This window comes from Ranitomeya variabilis, chromosome 1, assembly GCF_051348905.1.
Source record: "Ranitomeya variabilis isolate aRanVar5 chromosome 1, aRanVar5.hap1, whole genome shotgun sequence".
Lineage (NCBI taxonomy): Eukaryota > Metazoa > Chordata > Amphibia > Anura > Dendrobatidae > Ranitomeya > Ranitomeya variabilis.
This window is the reverse complement of record NC_135232.1, coordinates 827,918,296-827,941,631: the sequence shown is the minus strand read 5'-3', so window position 1 is coordinate 827,941,631 and position 23,336 is coordinate 827,918,296. Positions and strand designations below refer to the sequence as shown.

Genomic DNA, 23,336 nt, shown 5'->3' with positions numbered 1-23,336 from the left:
AGGCGCAGGAAACCCCACCATGACGTCTTTTACAGCATCAGAGAGACCTTCTCTGAAAATTGCCGCCAGAGCGCACTCATTCCACTGAGTAAGCACAGACCATTTTCGAAATTTTTGGCAATATATTTCGGCTTCATCTTGCCCCTGAGAGAGGGCTATTAGGGCTTTCTCAGCCTGAATCTCCAAATTTGGTTCCTCATAAAGCAACCCCAAAGCCAGAAAAAACGCATCCACATTGAGCAACGCAGGATCCCCTGGTGCCAATGAAAATGCTCAATTTTGGGGGTCACCCCGCAGTAAAGAAATAACAATTTTTACTTGCTGGGCAGGATCTCCAGCAGAATGAGATCTCAGCGAAAGAAACAATTTACAATTGTATTTAAAATTTAGAAAACAAGATCGATCTCCAGAAAAAAACTCCGGTATAGGAATTTTAGGTTCAGACCGAGGAGCATGTAACAAAAAATCTTGTATATTCTGAACTTTAGAGGCAAGATTATACAAATTGGTAGCCAGACTCTGGGAATCCATATTTCAACAGATAAAGTCTGAGCCATTCAGGGGTTAAGAGGAGAGGAAAACAGGAGACTGCAATTAGAGCTGGAGTGCAACTTCAGAGGAAAAAAAAAAAAAAAGTTTCACACAGTTCCTTTTCTCTCCTGCTTCAGCCTATAGATTAAACATTCGGGCTGGCCATACTGTTTTGGTTTCCAATGGCAAGGAAACATCAGAAGCATAGAATAAACGGACAAGCTCTCGGGTGATGGAAACTAGAGCTGACCGCGATGCTAAACCTACACACCACACTAGAAGTAGCCAGGGGGCATTCCTGCGTTGTCTCTAGATGCCGCGCGCCAGCCGGAGAACTAACTACCCCTGGTAGAAGAAAACACAGTCCTGGCTTGCCTCCAGAGAATGTCCCCACAGGAGATAGCAGCCCCCCACATATAATAACGGTGAGAGCAGATGAAAAGACACACGTAGTATGAAAGCAGATTTAGCACAGAGAGGCCCGCTAACTAAATAGCAGAAAGATACAACAGAGGACTTCGCGGTCAGCTGCAAAACCCTTCAAAACACCATCCTGAAATTACCTTAACTCATGTGACAACTCATGCCACTGGAGTGGTAATTTCAGCCCAACAAGAGCTTCCAGCTGCAGACATTCACATAAGTGCAAACTGGACAAAACATACAAAAATAGGCTTAAGGACTAAAGTGTCCAACTTAGCTGAGCAGAAAACTGGGAGCAGGAACATGCAACAGAATCACTCTGGATACATTGATGGCCAGCATTAGAATGACTGAGGAGCAAGGTTAAATAGGATACTCCCACATCCTGATAGGAACAGGTGAACTGAGAAGGCAAAGCTTGCAGGACACCAGTACCACAAGAGACCACCGGGGGAGCCCACGAACCGAATCACAACAGCGACCGTGATGTCACAAAGGTCCTTCACGCAAAGCATCCCTGGGAACAGAAAGTACCAGGAGTGCCGCTGAGGAGATCGGGGGCTGTTGGAAGGTAAGAATAACCATATATTTTTTTTTAAATTATTTTTAACATTTTATCTTTAACTATTGATGCTGCATAGGTGTCATGCAAGGACAAAAGACATCCTGTTTCTACATAGAGCTTAGAAGGATTCAGCTAGTCTGTTTGTAACTAGGTGAAGTCTTAGACCTATTGGAAAAGAGAAGAATTAGCTGGGTAGAAAGGTAACATGAGCAATTGTAAGTACATAGTTCTGTATAATGTGATGATTGCAATATATTAAGAAGATAAAAACTTTGATGGGATGATGCTTCTTTAAGTGTACACAAATACAGTAAAGACCAAAAGTTTGGACACACCTCATTTAAAGATTTTTCAGTATTTTCATGACTATGAAAATTGTACATTCACACTGAAGGCATCAAAGCTATGAATTAACACATGTGGAATTATCTACTTAACAAAAAAGTCTGAAACAACTGAAATTATGTCTTATATTCCAGGTTCTTCAAAGTAGCCACCTATTGCTTTGATGACTGCTTTGCACACTCTTGGCATTCTCTTGATGAGCTTCAAGAGGTCACCTGGAATGGTCTTCCAACAATCTTGAAGGAGTTCCCAGAGATGCTTAGCACTTGTTGGCCCTTTTGCCTTCACTCTGTGATCCAGCTCACCCCAAACCATCTCAACAGAGTTCAGGTCTGGTGACTGTGGAGGCCAGGTCCTTAGCAGTGGTTTTCTAGCAGCTATTTTACCATGAAGGCCTGCTGCACAAAGTCTCCTCCTAACAGTTGTTGTACAGATGTGTCTGCTGCTAGAACTCTGTGTGGCATTGACTGTTATGATCCTTAGCGGTTGAGGATCACAAACTACTCCAGCCAAGTAACATACACAGGACAAGCTCTAGGGAGGTGGCAAACTGGACTGACCGCAAATCTGAACCTATCCAAACACACTAGAAGTAGCCGGTGAACGTGCCTAAAAATCCTAGACGTCTCGAGCCAGCCTGAGGAACTAACTACCCCTAGAGAGAAAGAAAGACCTCTCTTGCCTCCAGAGAAATAATCCCCAAAGAAATAGAAGCCCCCAACATATAATAACGGTGAGGTAAGAGGAAGGCACATACACAGGGGTGAAAACAGATTTAGCAAATGAGGCCCACTAATACTAGATAGCAGAAAATAGTAAAGGGGTCTGTGCGGTCAGTAAAAAACCCTTACAAAATATCCACACTGAGATTTCAAGAACCCCCGCACCAACTAACGGTGTGGGGGGAAGAAACTCAGTCCCCTAGAGCAACCACCAAGCGAGGAAATCACATTTTAGCGAGCTGGACTAAAAACATAATAAATGCTGATAATCAAAAAATGATCAAACAAAAACTTAGCTTGTCTTGGAGAGACTGGGAGCAAGGTAGTCACAAGGAATCTGAAGAGCACTGAATACATTGAGAGCAGGCAAGGAACTGAGTATCCAGGTGAACTAAATAGGAAACCAACAAAGGATAACGAACCAGCTGATGCTGCCAACCTGCAGAAAGACAACACTACACAGTACCGCTTGTGACCACTAGAGGGAGCCCAAAAACAGAGTTCACAACAGTACCCCCCCCTTGAGGAGGGGTCACCGAACCCTCATCAAGACCCCCAGGGCGATCAGGACGAGCCGCGTGGAAGGCACGAACCAAATCGGCCGCATGAACATCAGAGGCGACAACCCAGGAATTATCCTCCTGACCATAGCCCTTCCACTTCACCAAATACTGAAGCCTCCGTCTAGAGATATGAGAATCCAAAATCTTCTCCACCACGTACTCCAATTCGCCCTCGACCAGCACCGGAGCAGGAGGCTCAACAGAAGGAACCACAGGTACCACATACCTCCGCAACAAAGACCTATGGAACACATTATGAATGGCAAACGATGCTGGGAGATCCAAACGAAAAGACACCGGGTTAAGGATTTCCAAGATCTTATAAGGACCGATGAAGCGAGGCTTGAATTTAGGAGAGGAGACCTTCATAGGAACATACCGAGAAGACAGCCACACCAAATCCCCAACACGAAGTCGGGGACCCACACCGCGGCGGCGGTTGGCAAAGCGCTGTGCCTTCTCTTGTGACAACCTCAAATTGTCCACCACATGGTTCCAAATCTGCTGCAACCTATCCACCACAGAATCCACCCCAGGACAGTCAGAAGGCTCAACCTGACCCGAGGAAAAATGAGGATGGAAACCAGAATTGCAGAAAAAAGGCGAAACCAAAGTACTCAAAATGGCCTTCAGGCGTATTAAATGCTGTTTTCCATTCATATCCCTGCTTAATGCGCACAAGGTTATACGCACCACGGAGATTTATCTTGGTGAACCAACTGGCACCCTTAATCCGAGCAAACAAATCAGACAATAGTGGTAAAGGATACTGAAATTTGACTGTGATTTTATTCAGAAGACGATAATCTATACAAGGTCTCAAAGAACCGTCCTTCTTGACCACAAAAAAAAATCCTGCACCAAGAGGGGAAGAGGATGGACGAATATGTCCCTTCTCCAAAGACTCTTTTATATAACTCTGCATCGCGGCATGCTCTGGTATAGACAGATTAAAAAGTCGTCCCTTAGGGAATTTACTACCAGGAATTAAATTTATAGCACAGTCACAATCCCTATGAGGGGGCAGGGCACTGGACCTGGGTTCATCAAATACATCCTGGTAGTCAGACAAAAACTCAGGGACCTCAGAAGGAGTGGAAGAAGCAATAGACACCAACGGAACATCGCCATGAATTCCCTGACAACCCCAACTTGACACAGACATAGCTTTCCAATCTAAAACTGGATTATGAGCCTGCAGCCATGGCAGACCCAAAACGACAACATCATGCAAATTATGCAGAAGAAAGCGAATCACCTCCTGATGTACGGGAGTCATGCACATGGTCATTTGCGTCCAATACTGAGGCTTATTCTCAGCCAATGGCGTAGCATCAATTCCCCTCAGAGGAATAGGAATTTCCAAAGGCTCCAGGACAAAACCACAGCGACTGGCAAACGACAAATCCATCAGATTCAGGGCAGCACCCGAATCCACAAAAGCCATAACCGGGTAGGATGACAAAGAACAAATCAAAGTAACAGACAAAATAAACTTAGGCTGCATAGTACCAATGGTGACAGGTTTAGCGATTTTTTTTAAGCGTTTAGAGCATGCTGAGATAACATGAGTAGAATCACCACAGTAAAAGCACAACCCATTTTGACGTCTATGACTTTGTCGCTCAATTCTGGTCAGAGTTCGGTCACATTGCATAGACTCAGGTCTCTGTTCAGAAAATACCGCCAAAGGATGAGCAGATTTGCGCTCCCGCAAACGCCGATCAACCTGAATGGCTAAAGCCATAGAATCACTCAGACTTGTAGGGGTGGGAAACCCCACCATAACATTCTTAACGGCCTCAGAAAGACCTTCTCTGAAATTTGCAGCCAAGGCACACTCATTCCATTGAGTAAGCACCGACCATTTCCGAAATTTTTGACAATACACCTCTGCTTCATCCTGACCTTGAGAGATAGCCAGCAACGCTTTTTCTGCCTGATTCTCAAGATTAGGCTCCTCATAAAGCAGTCCAAGAGCCAGAAAAAATGCATCTACATTAAGCAATGCAGGATCTCCTGGCGCCAGAGAGAAAGCCCAATCTTGAGGGTCGCCACGCAACAAGGAGATAACAATTTTAACTTGCTGAGCGGAATCACCAGAGGAACGAGGTTTCAGAGATAGAAATAACTTACAATTATTCTTAAAGTTTAGAAACCTAGATCTATCACCAGAAAACAACTCAGGAATGGGTATCTTTGGTTCTGACATAGGGCTATGAATAACAAAATCCTGAATACTTTGCACCCGTGCAGTCAGATGATCCACACTAGAAGTTAGAGTCTGAAAATTTATGTCTGCAGCTGAGCTCAAAACCACCCAGAGTTCAAGGGGATGAAAGAAGCTAAACAGACTGCAGCAAAGGAAAAGCGGGAGGAAAAAAAAAAATGTACTCAGGTCTTCTTTTTATCCCACTTCTGCGATGCATTAAACACTTTTGAGGCCTGCTCTACTGTTATGATCCTTAGTGGTTGAGGATCACAAACTACTCCAGCCAAGTAACATACACAGGACAAGCTCTAGGGAGGTGGCAAACTGGACTGACCGCAAATCTGAACCTATCCAAACACACTAGAAGTAGCCGGTGAACGTGCCTAAAAATCCTAGACGTCTCGAGCCAGCCTGAGGAACTAACTACCCCTAGAGAGAAAGAAAGACCTCTCTTGCCTCCAGAGAAATAATCCCCAAAGAAATAGAAGCCCCCAACATATAATATAATAACGGTGAGGTAAGAGGAAGGCACATACACAGGGGTGAAAAGAGATTTAGCAAATGAGGCCCACTAATACTAGATAGCAGAAAATAGTAAAGGGGTCTGTGCGGTCAGTAAAAAACCCTTACAAAATATCCACACTGAGATTTCAAGAACCCCCGCACCAACTAACGGTGTGGGGGGAAGAAACTCAGTCCCCTAGAGCAACCACCAAGCGAGGAAATCACATTTTAGCGAGCTGGACTAAAAACATAATAAATGCTGATAATCAAAAAATGATCAAACAAAAACTTAGCTTGTCTTGGAGAGACTGGGAGCAAGGTAGTCACAAGGAATCTGAAGAGCACTGAATACATTGAGAGCAGGCAAGGAACTGAGTATCCAGGTGAACTAAATAGGAAACCAACCAAGGATAATGAACCAGCTGATGCTGCCAACCTGCAGAGAGACAACACTACACAGTACCGCTTGTGACCACTAGAGGGAGCCCAAAAACAGAGTTCACAACAATTGACCTGGTCTCTGCTTCTGAGGATAAGTTAACAGAAATCCCAGGTTAACAGCAGCTCAGATTAGAGGTGACTCTTGGTCTTCCTTTCCTGGGGCGGTCCTCATGTGAGCCAGTTTCTTTGTAGCGCTTGATGGTTTTTGCCACTGCACTTGGGGACACTTTCAAAGTTTTCCCAATTTTTCGGACTGACTGACCTTCATTTCTTAAAATAATGATGGCCACTCCTTTTTCTTTAATTAGCCGCTATTTTCTTCCTATAATACAAATTCTAACAGTCTATTCAGTAGGACTATCAGCTGTGTATCCACCAGACTTCTGCACAACACAACTGATGGTCCCAACCCCATTTAAAAGGCAAGAAATTCCACTTATTAAACCTGAAGCTCATCAAGAGAATGCCAAGAGTGTGCAAAGCAGTCATCAAAGCAAAAGGTGGCTACTTTGAAGAACCTAGAATATAAGACATAATTTCAGTTGTTTCACACTTTTTTGTTAAATATATAATTCCACATGTGTTAATTCATAGTTTTAATGCCTTCAGTGTGAATGTACAATTTTCATAGTTATGAAAATACAGAAAAATCTTTAAATGAGAAGGTGTGTCCAAACTTCTGGTCTGTACTGTATATGTCCTAAGGCCTCATTCAGATGTTTTTTCACATATGCAAAAAAATGGTGCAAGCATCATAAGTTTTTTGGATTTGAGTTTCATCCGTGTTTGGTCAGTGTGTTAGCTTTTATCATCCAATTTTCACGTATTCATAAATAAATCAATGAATTACAAAGCTTCTCCTCTAAGGACGGCGCCACACTAGGCGTAAGTAAATACGATCCGTTTTTTACGGCCGTAATATGCAGTAATTGTCCCAAAACACTGTTCCGTATCAATGCGAGGATGCGATTTTTATGCACAAATTTATCCGTATGTCATCCGTATGGCATCCGTATGGCTTCCGTAATGCGATTTTTTTCTCGCAGGCTTGCAAAATGGGCATATCATGGACCCATCGGCTCAAATATTCTTAAAAACATACATACAGTCTATATATATATATATATATATATATATATATATATATATATATATATATATATGTCAGTGAGACACACATATATATATATATATATATATATTTATATTTAATTCAGCGCTAGATAGCAGAAAAGCCGGTAATTCAATTGCCGGCTTTTCCTATCTACTTCACTAACCCGACAGGATATGAGACATGGTTTACGTACAGTAAACCATCGCATGTCCCTTATTTTATTACATATTCCTCTTTACTAATGTAAGAAGTGTCTTTGTGTAAAATTTTGGGGCTCTAGCTATTAAATTAAAGGGTTAAATCCTGGAAAAAATTGGCGTGGGCTCCCGCGCAATTTTCTCCGCCAGAGTGGGAAAGCCAGTGACTGAGGGCAGCTATTAATAGCCTAGAGAGGGTCCATGGTTATTGCCCCCCCTGGCTAAAAACACCTGCCCCCAGTCACCCCAGAAAAGGCACATCTGTAAGATGCGCCTATTCTGGCACTTAGCCTCTCTCTTCCCACTCCCCTGTAGCGGTGGGATATGTGGTAATGAAGGGTTAATGTCTCCTTGCTATTGTGACATTAAGCCAGGTTAATAATGGAGAGGCATCAATTATGACATCTATCCATTATTAGTCCAATAGTATGAAATGGTTAATAAAACACACACATTATTAAAAAGTATTTTAATGAAATAAAGACACATGGTGTTGTAATATTTCATTATACTCTTAATCCACCTGAAGACCCTTGTCACCTGAAATAAAGTAAAAAAACCAAACAACAATATTCCATACCTTCCGTCGTTACAGTCTTGTCCCACGCTGTAAATCCATCTAAAGGGGTTAAATCATTTTACACCCAGGAGCTCTGCTAATGCAGCTGTGCTCCTGATTGTAAAACTTGGTGAATGAATGGAATGCAGGGGAATGTACTGTAGTTACCTCGAGTCTCGGTGATGCGCCCTCTGCTGGATGAACTCATATGAACTCGAGCCTGGGAAAATATTCTGAAAAGTTCCCACACTTTCATGAACCTATTGACTTGCATTGGTACATATCATCCGATACGCTGATACAAAAAAAAATGTCCGTCTCCATGATCTTTTCACAAACACAGTCTGCAAAGAAGCTCAGACATGTGAAGAATCCCATAGATTATAATGATTACATGTTCTATCCATAAAAATCACAGACAGAACACGTACGTGAAATACGGACTTCTGAATGAGGCCTAAGCAGTGTAGGTATTCTGATAACTGGACAGCTGAGAAACAGAAGCCTTGGATAATTTTACTAACCAATAATTACAATAATGTAAAGCTCTATTGGATTGTTGAATAACGGGGCCGGATATGAATAGACTACTATGTAGATCCTGGTGGAAAGTGGAAGTGGACCTGAACCATAAACCTATCATCATTTCAACATGCACTGCTACCAAGAAAACAACTAATTGTAAGGGACCCAATTGATCAACTTTATCTTATGTTTATTTGTTTCACTTGAGTACAGATGAGTCCAGTCCTTCCACATACAGTAGGCACCCTTTAAAAAGTATTGCATCATTACATCTACTGTATATAATTGAATGTAATCCTATTTACGTATCAGTCTGCTATTTTTGTATTGTTTTATTGTTCTATACAGGCTGGCAACTCAGTAGTCAAAAACGTATAGATGTGATTAAGGACTCATTTTAAAACTTAGATTCTTGGCTTTAAAATAAGACCAGAATTGCTGTTAAGGTCATGAACCAGCCCCAGATATTTAAACTAAAAGTTGAGTATGCGATTTTTCAAACCCTGTAAACACCATAAAAAAAACTGAAAAAAAAACAACGCTAGATTTACATTTTTTTTTATCATATAATTTAAAGAAATTGGATACAATACTATCAAGTCTTATGAACTCCATAAGAAGACCAATAAATAGTACAATTTATCACACAAAAAATAAGCCCTCAGTTATGGCTCCTACAATATGACAACACATATAAGCAATATTTTTTAATGAATTTTATTGTAAAAAAAAGTAATAAAAGCTAAGTAAACAATACATATTTGGTATCAGCCTATTAGTAACAATCAAAGCTATAAAATGAAGACACTTTTTATGCTGCCCAGTGAGCACCATTAGAAAAAACAATAACAGAATCGCTATTTTGTATGTCACCATGTCTCACAAAAGATGGAAAGAAAGTGACCAACAGACTCATCTGCCTTAAAGTGTTCAAATTAAAGCTAAGACTCAGCCTGCAAAAATAAGCTCTCATAGAGATTCATTAACTGGACAGTAAGTAGATTATGTCTCCCAGAATTTGGCGACCCAAAAATACATATATTTTTTTACAAACTATTTTAAATGTAGAAACATAGGAAAATAAATAAAACTATACCAGTTCAAGTTCCTTTTATTATCAACTTATCCCAAGTTATAAAGTTAATATCGGACTCATACCACATCAACATAGAAAATTTTTTTGCCATGTGCTACACATTAATTTCTTGGAGACACTTTTGGGGTCAAAATAGCCACTATTCCACTTCATAAGTTCCTTAAGGGTTTTAGATTCTAAAAATTGTTTCACTTATTGGGAGTTTTCTCTACACCAATACCTCAGGGGCTCTGTAAATGCATTATGGCAATAGGAAAGCATTCTTAAGCTATGCCGTGTGCCCAAACCGTAGTGTACAAGCACATGAAAGGTATTTCTATAATCAAAACAAATTTCAAAGAAAATTGTGGGCTATATTTTTCGACTTTTACTTTTTTGAAAATTAAAAAATTTAGCTAAAAGTACATTTTTAATGGAAACATTTTTTTAAATATATTAATTCCACTTTGTTTTATATCATATGAAGCTCCTGAGGCGCTAACAAACTTATACAACAATTTTTTTAAATACTATAGGCAGTGCATTTTTTTTTTTTACATAGTGAAATTTGTGTGTGTAGGGGGCCGAGAAGGTGGCAGGGTAGGTCAGGGGCAGGGACATAACATGAATGTAATACAGAGGCCAAAAAGTAAGTGGGCCCACTAGTACCTCCAAAGATGGTAGAATTGTGCATTATGGTGAGCTATTGGACTGAAAAGGCTGTATATTGTTACAGTGGTGGGTGTGGACCCAGTGCATAACAGACCGAGAAAACCTGGAGGGGTGTAACTAAGCAACCACCTGGTTCCTTGCTAGAACCCCTGATGGCATGGTTAGACTTGAGCTGCAGGTGGTCACCAACTACCACTCCAGAACAGACCTCGGAACCACAGCAGCTGAACTCAAAGGGACAGGGATGAATGTATACACTCGGACTAGCTGGTAGGGCTGAAACAAGATCATGGCCACAACGGATATTGGAGCTAGTTCAGACGAAGCGGATTCAGGAACGGAGGACAAGCTCAGAGTTTGGGCAGAACCAATTGGCAGGTTCAGACAAGGCGGACTCGGGTACAGGTACAAATTCAGACAGGACGGACTCAGGAACGGGAAACTGATATCCCAAAACAAATAAATGAAGGTATAGAAAATTAAAGTAAAATAAAGTACACATATGATAAATGTCAGTGATTAACAATTTTGTGTGGCATGGCTGTGTTTTCAGGGTAGACACAGGAAAAGTGCAGTTTTTATTCACTTTGAAAAAAGTTACTATTATGTAAAGTACAGTGTGTCATGGAAAAAACATTCTGAGAATCAAGGGGATACATAAAGGTATTCCACAGTTATTAGTATATAAAGTGACGCATGCCAGATTTGAATTTTCCAGCTTAAAACCAGATGTTTGGTCTTTCTGATCATTTAGTAAAGAAGATATATCAAATGTGGCAGAGGAGTCAAATGTAAAAAAAGCAACCTGATTTAAGGGATTTTTAGTGATAGATAATGAAGTATATAACAAAAATTCATAATTTTGCAAAGGTTCATGAATGGGGCAGCAAGGTGGCTCAGTGGTTAGCACTGCAGCGCTGGAGTCCTGGGTTCAAATCCCACCAAGGACAACATCTGCAAGGAGTTTGTATGTTCTCCCCGTGTTTGCGTGGGTTTCCTCCGGGTACTCCGGTTTCCTCCCACATTCCAAAGGCATATTCTGCTTTCACACATTATTTTTTTGTCGTCAGGCACAATCCGGCGAATATTGAAGAAAACTCTGAAATTGTGAAAAACTGATGCGATGGATCCGTTTTTTTCGCCGGATCCGTCTCTGTGCGTTTTTTCGACAGACACAAGAAACGTTCCTACGTCCATTTTCTCCGGCTGCTGGAAAACGAATTTTTGACGGATCCGGCAAAAAACGGATGAAACGTGAGGCCATCCAGCGCAATCCAGCGCTAATACAAGTCTATGAGAAAAAAATCCGGCGGCAACTTTTACCGGATCCTTTTTTTTTCAAAATTTGCCTGATGTGTGAAAGCAGCCATACTGATAGAGAATTTAGATTGTGAGTGATGATAATGTGTGTAAAGCGCTGCGGAATATGTTAGCACTATATAAAAATAAATAATAATTAATTAATAATTCTGACAAAAATTAGTTACTTCTTAAGACTGGGTTCATCATTTAATGGACATGTAAAACTCTGGGTGCAGGAGATACCTGCTAGTTTTTATTTTGGTTTATAAAATGGACCTAAATTATACGTATTGCTATTTTTTTATAATCTGTGTGGAAAATCTAGTTTTTTGGCCAACAGATTTCTAACAGCCACTGTATCTCTACTGACTCCCTCCACCCATATATACAGGCACATTTAGCTTAGCTGAGAATGTATATTTTTGATGGGGTTAAAATTCAACATGCACATTCTTTCTGTCTCCTGACATCACCCTTTTTTTCCTTCTGACATAACTTGTTTGGTAAGAGGAGTAGTGATAATCAGGATTTAGGTATCTGAATGTGTTACACATTTAACAACTGAAATGCCTAAAAGGACCCTCATGCTTGAATCTCAAACATATGATTAATATAATGTGTTTTTAACTTACCAAGGAATCCATGTTAATATTCCTATTTATTTCATCCTGCAGAATTCTCTAGAGACCCTTAATAAAGCTATCGCTGGATTTGTGGTTATGTCAGAGGAAATGGAGAGAATATACAAAAGCTTCCTGAATAATCAGGTTCCTACACTGTGGGCTGATGCTGCTTATCCATCCCTGAAACCCTTAGGATCGTGGGTCAAAGATCTGCTTCTGAGGACATCATTTATTGATGTGAGTACCAGAAATTTTTACACAGTTGTTCTCAACACTTTTTGTTTATTTCCTAGGTGATCTATAGGAACCCAAAACTGAATAATACAAGAAAACTTGTGTTTAGGATGTTCTGCATAATTCTGAAATCAGATAGTATTTTTAATCAGGACTAGAGATTGGCAGTCCCCTGGATGTTTGGGTCCGGCGGGTTCGGCCGACCAGTTAAAAAAAAGTTTGGGTCCTATACCCGAAGCCGGACCCCATTCACTTGAATGAGGAGCCCGAGCATCCAGTGTTTGCCACGCTGTAAGGTGCATGACAGCGCGATAAACACTGCTTCTGATTGCCGGTAAAATCATTATCGCCGGTCAGAAACCCGCGGTTCCCACACTGTCAAATTTCAGCAGGAGCCCGCAGCTGTGATCGAAGGTATAAAATTTACCTCCGGTCACTGTTGTCAGCCGATGGGACTACTGCTCCTATCAGCTGAAGCCTGCTGCCGCTAATAACAGTGAGAGAAGGCAGTGGCTGATGGGAGTATTCATCAGCCGGAGCCTGCATTCTAAATAAATATTTAAAAAAAAAAAACAGCGTGGGTTCACCTGTATTTTTGATAACCAGCCAGGCAAAATGTCTCATGAGAAAGTCTCACAGTGCAGAGACGAGTTCACCGCAGTTCAAATTAACTCCAGCGAAAGTTTCCCGGTGAACTGCGGTGAACTAACCTCTGCACCATGATACTTTTTCTCACTGTGCTAGGTTTGATCTCACTGCAGGTAGGTCACCGCAGTTCATTGGCCTAGCTGGGAACTCAGCGTCAGTGACTTGCGGTAACCTTGATGAGGTCACCGCTGCTCACTGATACTGCACTCGCAGCAGCTCATTCATCAGTGATTCTCAGCCTGGATGGTCGCATCTTGGCACTGTCCGGGTTGAAAACTACACTGCTCAAAAAAATTAAGGGAACACTAAAATCCCACATACTAGATATCACTGAATGAAATATTCCAGTTGTAAATCTTTATTCATTACATAGTGGAATGTGTTGAGAACAATAAAACCTAAAAATTATCAACGTAAATCACAACTAATATCCCACGGAGGTCTGGAGTTGGAATCATGCTCAAAATCAAAGTGGAAAATGAAGTTACAGGCTGACCCAACTTCAGTGGAAATGCCTCAAGACAAGGAAATGATGCTCAGTAGTGTGTGTGGCCTCCACGTGCCTGTATGACCTCCCTACAACACCTGGGCATGCTTCTGATGAGGCGGCGGATGGTCTCCTGAGGGATCTCCTCCCAGACCTGGACTAAAGCATCATCAGCCAACTCCTGGACAGTCTCTGGTGCAACGTGACGGTGCATGGTGTGAGACATGATGTCCCAGATGTGTTCAATCGGATTCAGGTGTGGGGAACGGGAAGGCCAATCCATAGCTTCAATGCCTTCATCTTGCAGGACCTGCTGACACACTCCAGCCACATGAGGTCTGGCATTGTCCTGCATTAGGAGGAACCCAGGGCTAACCGCACCAGCATATGGTCTCACAAGGGGTCTGAGGATCTCATCTCGGTACCTAATGGCAGTCAGGCTACCTCTGGTGAGCACATGGGGGGCTGTGCGGCCCTCCAAAGAAATGCCACCCCACACCATTACTGACCTACTGCCAAACCGGTCATGTTGAAGGATGTTGCAGGCAGCAGATTGCTCTCCATGGCATCGACAGACTCTGTCACGTCTGTCACATGTGCTCAGTGCGAACCTGCTTTCATCTGTGAAGAGCACAGGGTGCCAGTGGTGAAATTGCCAATCCTTGTGTTCTGTGGCAAATGCCATGCGTCCTGCAAGGTGTTGGGCTGTGAGCACAACCCCCATCTGTGAACGTCGGGCACTCAGACCATCAGCATGGAGGCGGTTTCTAACCGTTTGTGCAGATACATGCACATTTGTGGCCTGCTGGAGGTCATTTTGCAGGGTTCTGGCAGTGCTCCTCCTGTTCCTCCTTGCACAAAGGCTGAGGTAGCGGTCCTGCTGCTGGGTTGTGGCACTCCTACGGCCCCCTCCACATCTGGTGTACTGGCCTGTCTCCTGGTAGCGCCTCCAGCCTCTGGACACTACGCTGACAGACACAGCAAACCTTCTTGCCACAGCTTGCATTGATGTGCCATCCCGGATGAGCTGCACTACCTGAGCCACTTGTGTGGGTTGTAGAGTCAGTCTCATGCTACCACGAGTGTGAAAGCACAGCTAACATTCAAAAGTGACCAAAACATCAGCCAGAAAGCACTGGTACTGAGATATGGTCTGTGGTCCCCACCTGCAGAACCACTCTTTTATTTAGTGTGTCTTGATAATTGCCAATAATTTCCATCTGTTTTCTATTCCATTTGCACAACAGCATGCGAAATTGATTGTCAAACAGTGTTGCTTCCTAAGTGGACAGTTTTATTTCACAGAAGTTTGATTTACTTGGAGTTATATTCTTTGTTTAACCCCTTTACCCCAAGGGTGGCTTGCACGTTAATGACCGGGCCAATTTTTACAATTCTGACCACTGTCCTTTTATGAGGTTATAACTCTGGAATGCTTCAATGAATCCCGGTGATTCTGACACTGTTTTCTCATGACATAATGGGCTTCATGATAGTGGTAAAATTTCTTTGATATTACCTGCGTTTATTTGTGAAAAAAAAAGGAAATTTGACAAAAATTTTGAAAATTTCGCAATTTTCCAACTTTGAATTTGTATGCTCTTAAATCACAGAGATATGTCACACAAAATACTTAATAAGTAACATTTCCCACATGTCTACTTTACATCAGCACAATTTTGGAACCAAATTTTTTTTTTGTTAGGGAGTTATAAGGGTTAAAAGTTGACCAGCAATTTCTCATTTTTACAACACCATTTTTTTTTAGGGACCACATCACATTTGAAGTCATTTTGATGGGTCTATATGATAAAAAATAACCAAGTGTGACACCATTCTAAAAACTGCACCACTCAAGGTGCTCAAAACCACATTCAAGAAGTTTATTAACCCTTCAGGTGTTTCACAGGAATTTTTGGAATGTTTAAAAAAAAAAAGAACATTTAACTTTTTTTCACAAAAAATTTACTTAAGCTCCAATTTGTTTTATTTTACCAAGGGTAACAGGAGAAAATGGACCCCAAAAGTTGTTGTACAATTTGTACTGAGTATGCCGATACCCCACATGTGGGGGTAAACCACTGTTTGGGTGCATGGCAGAGCTCGAAAGGGAAGGAGCGCCATTTGACTTTTCAATGCAATATTGACTGGAATTGAGATGGGACGCCATGTTGCGTTTGGAGAGCCCCTGATGTGCCTAAAAATTGAAACCCCCCACAAGTGACACCATTTTGGAAAGTAGACCCCCTAAGGAACGTATCTAGATGTGTGGTGAGCACTTTGACCAACCAAGTGCTTCACAGAAGTTTATAATGCAGAGCCGTAAAAATAAAAAATAATATTTTTCACAAAAATGATTTTTTCGCCCCCAATATTTTATTTTCCCAAGGGTAAGAGAAGAAATTGGACCACAAAAGTTGTTGTACAATTTGTCCTGAGTACGCTGATACCCCATATGTGGGGGTAAACCACGGTTTGGGCGCAAGGGAGAGCTAGGAAGGGAAGGAGCGCCATTTGACTTTTCAATGCAATATTGACTGGAATTGAGATGGGATGCCATGTTGCGTTTGGAGAGCCCCTGATGTGCCTAAAAATTGAAACCCCCCACAAGTGACACCATTTTGGAAAGTAGACCCCCTAAGGAACTTATCTAGATGTGTAGTGAGCACTTTGACCCACCAAGTGCTTCACAGAAGTTTATAATGTAGAGCCGTAAAAATAAAGAAAAAAAATTCCCACAAAAATTATTTTTTAGCCCCCAGTTTTGTATTTTCCTAAAGGGTAACAGGAGAAATTGGACCCCAAAAGTTGTTGTCCAATTTGTCCTGAGTAAGTTGATACCCCATATGTGGGGAGAACCACCGTTTGGGCGCATGGGAGAGCTAGGAAGGGAAGGAGCGCCATTTTGAATGCAGACTTAGATGGAATGGTCTGCAGGCATCACAGTGCGTTTGCAGAGCCCCTAATGTACCTAAACAGTAGAAATCCCTCACAAGTGACCCCATATTGGAAACTAGACCCCTCTCGGAACTTATCTAGATGTGTTGTGAGAACTTTGAACCCCCAAGAGTTTCACTACAGTTTATAACGCAGAACCGTGAAAATAAAAAATCCTTTTTTTTCCTCAAAAATTATTTTTTAGCCCCCAGTTTTGTATTTTTCCAAGGGTAACAGTTGAAATTGAACCCCAAAAGTTGTTGTTCAATTTGTCCTGAGTACGCTGATACCCAATATGTGGGGGAGAACCACCGTTTGGGTGCATGGCAGAGCTCGGAAGGGAAGGAGCGCCATTTGGAATGCAGACTTAGATGGATTGGTCTGTAGGCGTGAGGTTGCATTCACAGAGCCCCTGGTGTAACTAAACAGTTGAAACCCCCCACAAGTGATCCCCATATTGGAAACTAGACCCCCCAAGGAACTTATCTAGATGTGTTGTGAGAACTTTGAACCCCCAGGTGTTTCACTGCAGTTTATAACGCAGAGCCGTGAAAATAAAATAAAAAATATTTTCCACAAAAATTATTTTTTAGCCCCCAGTTTTGTATTTTTCCAAGGGTAACAGGAGAAATTGGACCCCAAAAGTTGTTGTCCAATGTGTCCTAAGTATGCTGATACCCCATATGTTGGGGTAAACCCCTGTTTGGGCACACGGGAGAGCTCAGAAGGGAAGGACCACTGTTTTACTTTTTCAACGCAGAATTGGCTGGAATTGAGCTCGGACGCCGTGTCGCGTTTGGAGAGCCCCTGATGTGCCTAAACAGTGGAAACCCCCCAATTATAACTGAAACCTTAATCCAAACACACCCCTAACCCTAATCTCAACGGTAACCCTAACCACACCCCTAACCCTGTCACACCCCTAACCCTATTCCCAACATAAAAATGTAATCCTAACCCTAACTTTAGCCCCAACCCTAACTTTAGCCCCAACCCTAACTGTAGCCCTAACCCTAGCCCCAACCCTAACCCTAGCCCTAACCCTAGCCCTAACCCTAACCCTAGCCCTAACCCTAATGGGAAAATGGAAATAAATGCATTATTTTTATTTTTCCCTAACTAAGGGGTGATGAAGGGGGTTTGATTTAGTTTTATTGTGGGTTTTTTAGCGGATTTTTATGATTGGCAGCCGTCACACACTAAAAGACGTTTTTTATTGCAAAAAATATTTTTTTGCGTTACCACATTTTGAAAGCTATAATTTTTCCATATTTTGGTCCACAGAGTCATGTGAGGTCTTGTTTTTTGCGGGACGAGTTGACGTTATTATTGGTAACATTTTCGGGCACGTGACATTTTTTGATCGCTTTTTTTTCCGATTTTTGTGAGGCAGAATGACCAAAAACCAGCTATTTATGAATTTCTTTTGGGGGGGGCGTTTATACCGTTCCGCGTTTGGTAAAATGGATGAAGCAGTTTTTATTCTTCGCATCAGTACGATTACAGCGATACCTCATTTATATATTTTTTATGTTTTGGCGCTTTTATACTATAAAAACTATTTTATAGAAAAAATAATTATTTTTGCATCGCTTTATTCTGAGGACTATAACTTTTATATTTTTTCTCTGATGATGCTGTATGGTGGCTCATTATTTGCGGGACAAGATGTCGTTTTCAGCGGTACCATGGTTATTTATATCCGTCTTTTTGATCGTGTGTTATTCCACTTTTTGTTCAGCAATATGATAATAAAGCGTTGTTTTTTGCCTTGTTTTTTTTTTTTTTTTAACGGTGTTCACTGAAGGGGTTTACTAGTGGGACAGTTTTATAGGTCGGGTCGTTACAGACGCGGCGATACTAAATATGTGTACTTTTATTGTTTGTTTTCTTTTATTTAGATAAAGGAATGTATTTATTGGAACAATATATATATTTTTTTTTATTTATTTAGGATTTATTTTTTTTCCACACATGTAAAATTTTTTTTTTTACTTTTTTACTTTGCCCCAGGAGGGGACATCACAGTAAAGTGACAGATCGCTGATCTGACACTTTGCTGTGCACTGTGTCAGATCAGCGATCTGACATGCACAGCAAGGAGGCTTCCCGGCGCCTGCTCTGAGCAGGCACTGTGAAGCCACCTCCCTGCAGGACCCGGATGTAGCCCTGTGGCCATTTTGGATCCGGGCCTGCAGTGAGGAGGAGGTCAGAGACCCTCGCAGCAACGCGATCACATCGCGTTCCTCTGGGGGTCTCAGGGAAGCATGCAGGGAGCCCCCTCCCTGCTCGATGCTTCCCTGTACCGCCGGAACACTGCGATCATGTTTGGTCGCAGTGTGCTGGGGGTTAATGTGCCGGGGGCGGTCCGTGACCGCTCCTGGCACATAGTGCCGGATGTCAGCTGCAATAGTCAGCTGACACCCGGCCGCGATCGGCCGCGCTCCCCCCGTGAGCGCGACTGATCGCTCTAGACGTACTATTCCGTCTTTGGGAAGTAAGGCCCACCCCACATGGACGGAATAGTACATCCAATGGCAGAAAGGGGTTAAGTGTTCCCTTTATTTTTTGAGAAGTGTATTTATAACCAGACATGGATTATAGTGTAGGACAGAATGACGGACAAGTGAGGGATATTATTGCTTTTTATTTTTGCTCTATTACAGGAGACAAGGGATTCAATGGAATGGGTGTTAGATGAGTATAACTGTGTTATTTTTAAATAAAAAAAAGGAAAAGTGTGTTTTGTTTTTATTTCAAATATAAGACTTTATTCTTGCTGTGTGTTTATTTAAAATATAACTATAGGATTAGTAATGGATGGGTAACTTATAGGCACCTCTCCATTACTAAGCTGTGGGCTTGATTTCACCAGACAATACAAATTTGATATCCACCCTACAAATATGAACCCTACTTGCCACCGCTACAGGGCAAGTGGAAAGAGCCTGGCAAAATACCAAAATTGGTGCATCTAATAGATGTGCCTTTTCTGGGCAGCTGCAGGCCGCTCTTTTTAGGCTGTGGCAGGCCAATATACATGGCCCCTTACCTGCCTGGGAATACCAGCCCCCAGCTGTTTTCTTTGCCAAGACTGGTTGTCAAAAATGAGGGGGACCCTACGACATTTTAAAATTATTTGTTTAAATAATTAAAAAAACAGCGTGGGGACCCCTCTATTCTTGATAACCAGCCTTGCTAACGCTGACAGCTGAGGGTTGCAGCCCGCAGCTGTCAGTTTTGCTTGGCTGGTTATCAAAAATTCAGGGGAACCCACACCGTTTTTTTCTATAATTAGTTATTTAGCGCACAGGCGCCCTCTGATGAATGCTCCCATCAGCCGCTCCTGCTCTCACTGTTAGCTTAGCGGTAGCAGATGTAGACTGATAGGAGCAGTAGTTCCATCAGCCCATGCCAGTGACTGGAGGTAAACTTTATACCTCTGATCACAGCTGCGGGCTCATGCTGTCATTTTACAGCGTGGAAACTGCCGCTGTCTGACCGGCGGTAATGATTTTACTGCTGATCAGAACCAGTGTTTGCCGTGCTGTCATGCACATGACAGCGCAACAACCATGCAGTGTTCAGAGAGCTGACTCCGAACAGTAACACAGACAAACTTTACTGTTCGGGTTCGCCAATCTCTAATCAGGGCTGAATTTTATTAATCATTCTAAAATACAAGCGCACTAAATATGTTGTCACTTACTCATAAATGTTAGATTAATGGGGATCTGACCACTGGTACTCCTACATATCGTTAGAGGTCCTACCTTGGTCACTTGTTCCCTCGAGCTAGAAGACTGCAGCAAAGAGAAGTTTGAGTGGAGCAGTGATCGAGCATGTGTACTGCTCAATTCAAAATCTATCAGACTGATAGAGACATTGCTGAACCCTCTCCACAGTCAACCCCTACTAATTTAAAAGTTGTAATACCCCTTTGAAGTTTCTTAAGCACATATTCCTTATATTTATTCCAGGAACAAGCTTGTACCATCAGAATGTAGGTAGACAAATGTTCAACCCAGGCTGCCTTCCTGCAGATATTGTTGACAAGGTCAACACTCAGAAACATTATTTTAATAGATTCCCAAATATTGTTATTTTAGTGAGATTTATGAAATCCCCAAACACCATTTTAAGCTGCTTAGAATAATATTCTCTGTCAAATTGCAATATGGTTACATAGATTTCTCTTGTGTCTAAATATTTGGAAACAAAATGCAGCATTGTGCAGCAATTTTAAAGTGGATCTGCCATCAGACAAACCTATGTAAGGGGAGGTTCAGATCTGCTCTCCTGTTAGCCAAAGTGGTCGATTAAAAAATGTGCCTTTTGGCAATTAGGAGCAATCATAGAATACCCTTAACATATAGGGCTTGACTCCTTAAGACTTGTGTTTTGACTCTTTCCACTTAATAAATTAGATGTACCTTACAACTGGTGGGCGTCATTACCAGACATGTTAAATTTGTGGCAAAATGTATGCCGATAAAATTGAGTAAATTATGATGAATTATATGGGCGGGTTTAGCCATGGCAACTTCTGAGCTGTGTAAAAATGTTGCAACATTAGGAAGTCTTTTATACCAGAAAACTGGTGGAAAAAACCTTCATAAATCAGGGCCATGATTTATAAGGGGAGTTCCCCCCTCATCTACTCTCACTGCTTGACAACTGGCTGCTTTATATCTACAAGAACAGCGGCCCACCAATCACTGTGAGGGGGTTCAGAACAGATATGCATAGCAGAAACCTCTGGATTCAGTTGTAGAAGCAGGACTGCTGCAGATAATCTGCAACATCAAAAACTCAGGAGAAACTAATTGTAGGAACATAGCCTTAAAGATGTATTCTCATGTTATTAAATTTATTTTGTCAGACAGTATGAAAGTAAGTAATTTTGCAATTGCCTGGTATTTTCTATTAGTTGCCATTCTCTTTCATTGAGAGCTTTTATATTTCATGGTGCACATCTGGTTTCCATGAAGCTCAGCCATTAGTGCCTACTAGTAATGAGCGAGTATACTTGTTACTCGAGATTTCTCGAGCATGCCGGGGTGGTCTCCGAGTATTTCAGCGTGCTCGGAGATTTAGTTTTTACAGACACAGCTGCATGATTTGCGGCTGCTAGACAGCTTGAATACACGTGGGAATTGCCTAACAAACAGGCAATCCCCACATGTATTTAAGCTCTCTAGCAGCCGCAAACCATGCAGCTGTGTCTGTAAAAACTAAATCTCCGAGCACGCCGAAATACTCGGAGACCACCCGAGCATGCTCGGGAAATCTCGAGTAATGAGTATACTCGCTCATCACTAGTGCCTACCCAAACCCAAACCAAGAGTGTGCATTAGTTATATTCTAGGAGAGGTGTTAACTCATAACATACCAGTGAGTTCTCTCCAGCCTATTGATTTCTACAATGCAGTTAGCTGTTCACCTCTCAGCTTCTGCCTACTGTTATAAATCTTGCAAAATCACCAGCCCCCACTTTTGGCAACTTTCAGAGCAGGTCTCCTAATGAGGGCTATAACATTTCCTGTGTGCTTGTTCAAATGCCTTTTTATCTCTATATGGGGTAACGTTTCTCATTATGGAGAGTGACATACCAGCTGGCTTGTCAAGGTAAGGAGGCTTATTCGCCGTACAATGCTCCTCTGGGAAAATTAATATGCAAATTGTCTCTTCTGAGAAAAAGAGGACTTAACTCTATAGCGCCACCTGTTGGAAGTAGCGATCCTACAAGTCACAATCAACCCTTTAACGAGTCGTGCAGTATGACTTAGGATAAAAGCCAAATCAGTATCTCAATTCGCAGACACGGTGTTTCGGGCTGCTGGCCCTCGTCAGTGCCTTAGACCCCAGTCCAGAGCCTCTCACCTAGCCAAATCAGTTCTCATGCTTCGCACTGACGAGGGCCAACAGCCCGAAACACCGTGTCTGCGAATTGAGATACTGATTTGGCTTTTATCCTAAGTCATTTTGCACGACTCGTTAAAGGGTTGATTGTGACTTGTAGGATCGCTACTTCCAACAGGTGGCGCTATAGAGTTAACTCCTCTTTTTCTCAGAAGAGGCAATTTGCATATCTCTATATGTAAATTCAGTAATACCAGTGTAGACAAACCACTGATATCTGAATGTGTTATAGCAGAACTTGTGCTTTATAGTTCTACTAAGGCTGGAGTTACACTAAATGTATGGAAAATCGGTCCGAGTCTCCCTGCCGAGAGTTGCACGAATGTAATGCGAGTGTCATGCCAGTACAATCCGATTTTTCACATGTACGTGTAGCATCCGATTTACATCCAAATGCAGTGTGATTGCTATCTGACTGCAATGCGATTTTAACATGAGCTTTTACATACAGCAATTCTCTGTCAATCATTGTCAAAGGAAATATTTGTCAAAACATACACACACATATATTGAATATACTCGAGTATAAGCCGACCCGAGTATAAGCCGAGGCACCTAATTTTGCCACAAAAAACTGGGTAAGCTTAAGTCCAGTATAAGCCGGGTCTGCATTGTCCCTTCATCCATGTCCTGGTATGCATGGCTCCCCCGTCCTGTCCTGGTATGCATGACTCCCCCGCAGAGGCGTAGCTAGGGGTTTAGCTCGGGTGGGGGGGGGGGGGAAATATCTGTGTG

The 23,336-nt window shown here is 42.0% G+C and overlaps 1 protein-coding gene across 1 annotated transcript in view; it reads left to right on the top strand.

The window, feature by feature from the left end:
- DNAH6 (dynein axonemal heavy chain 6) overlaps nt 1-23,336 on the top strand; it is a 717,942-nt gene that overhangs the window by 667,770 nt on the left and 26,836 nt on the right. The window contains exon 73 of the mRNA XM_077275462.1: nt 12,425-12,610. Coding sequence (XP_077131577.1) covers nt 12,425-12,610 — 186 coding nt within the window. The remainder of the gene's footprint in view (nt 1-12,424; nt 12,611-23,336) is intronic.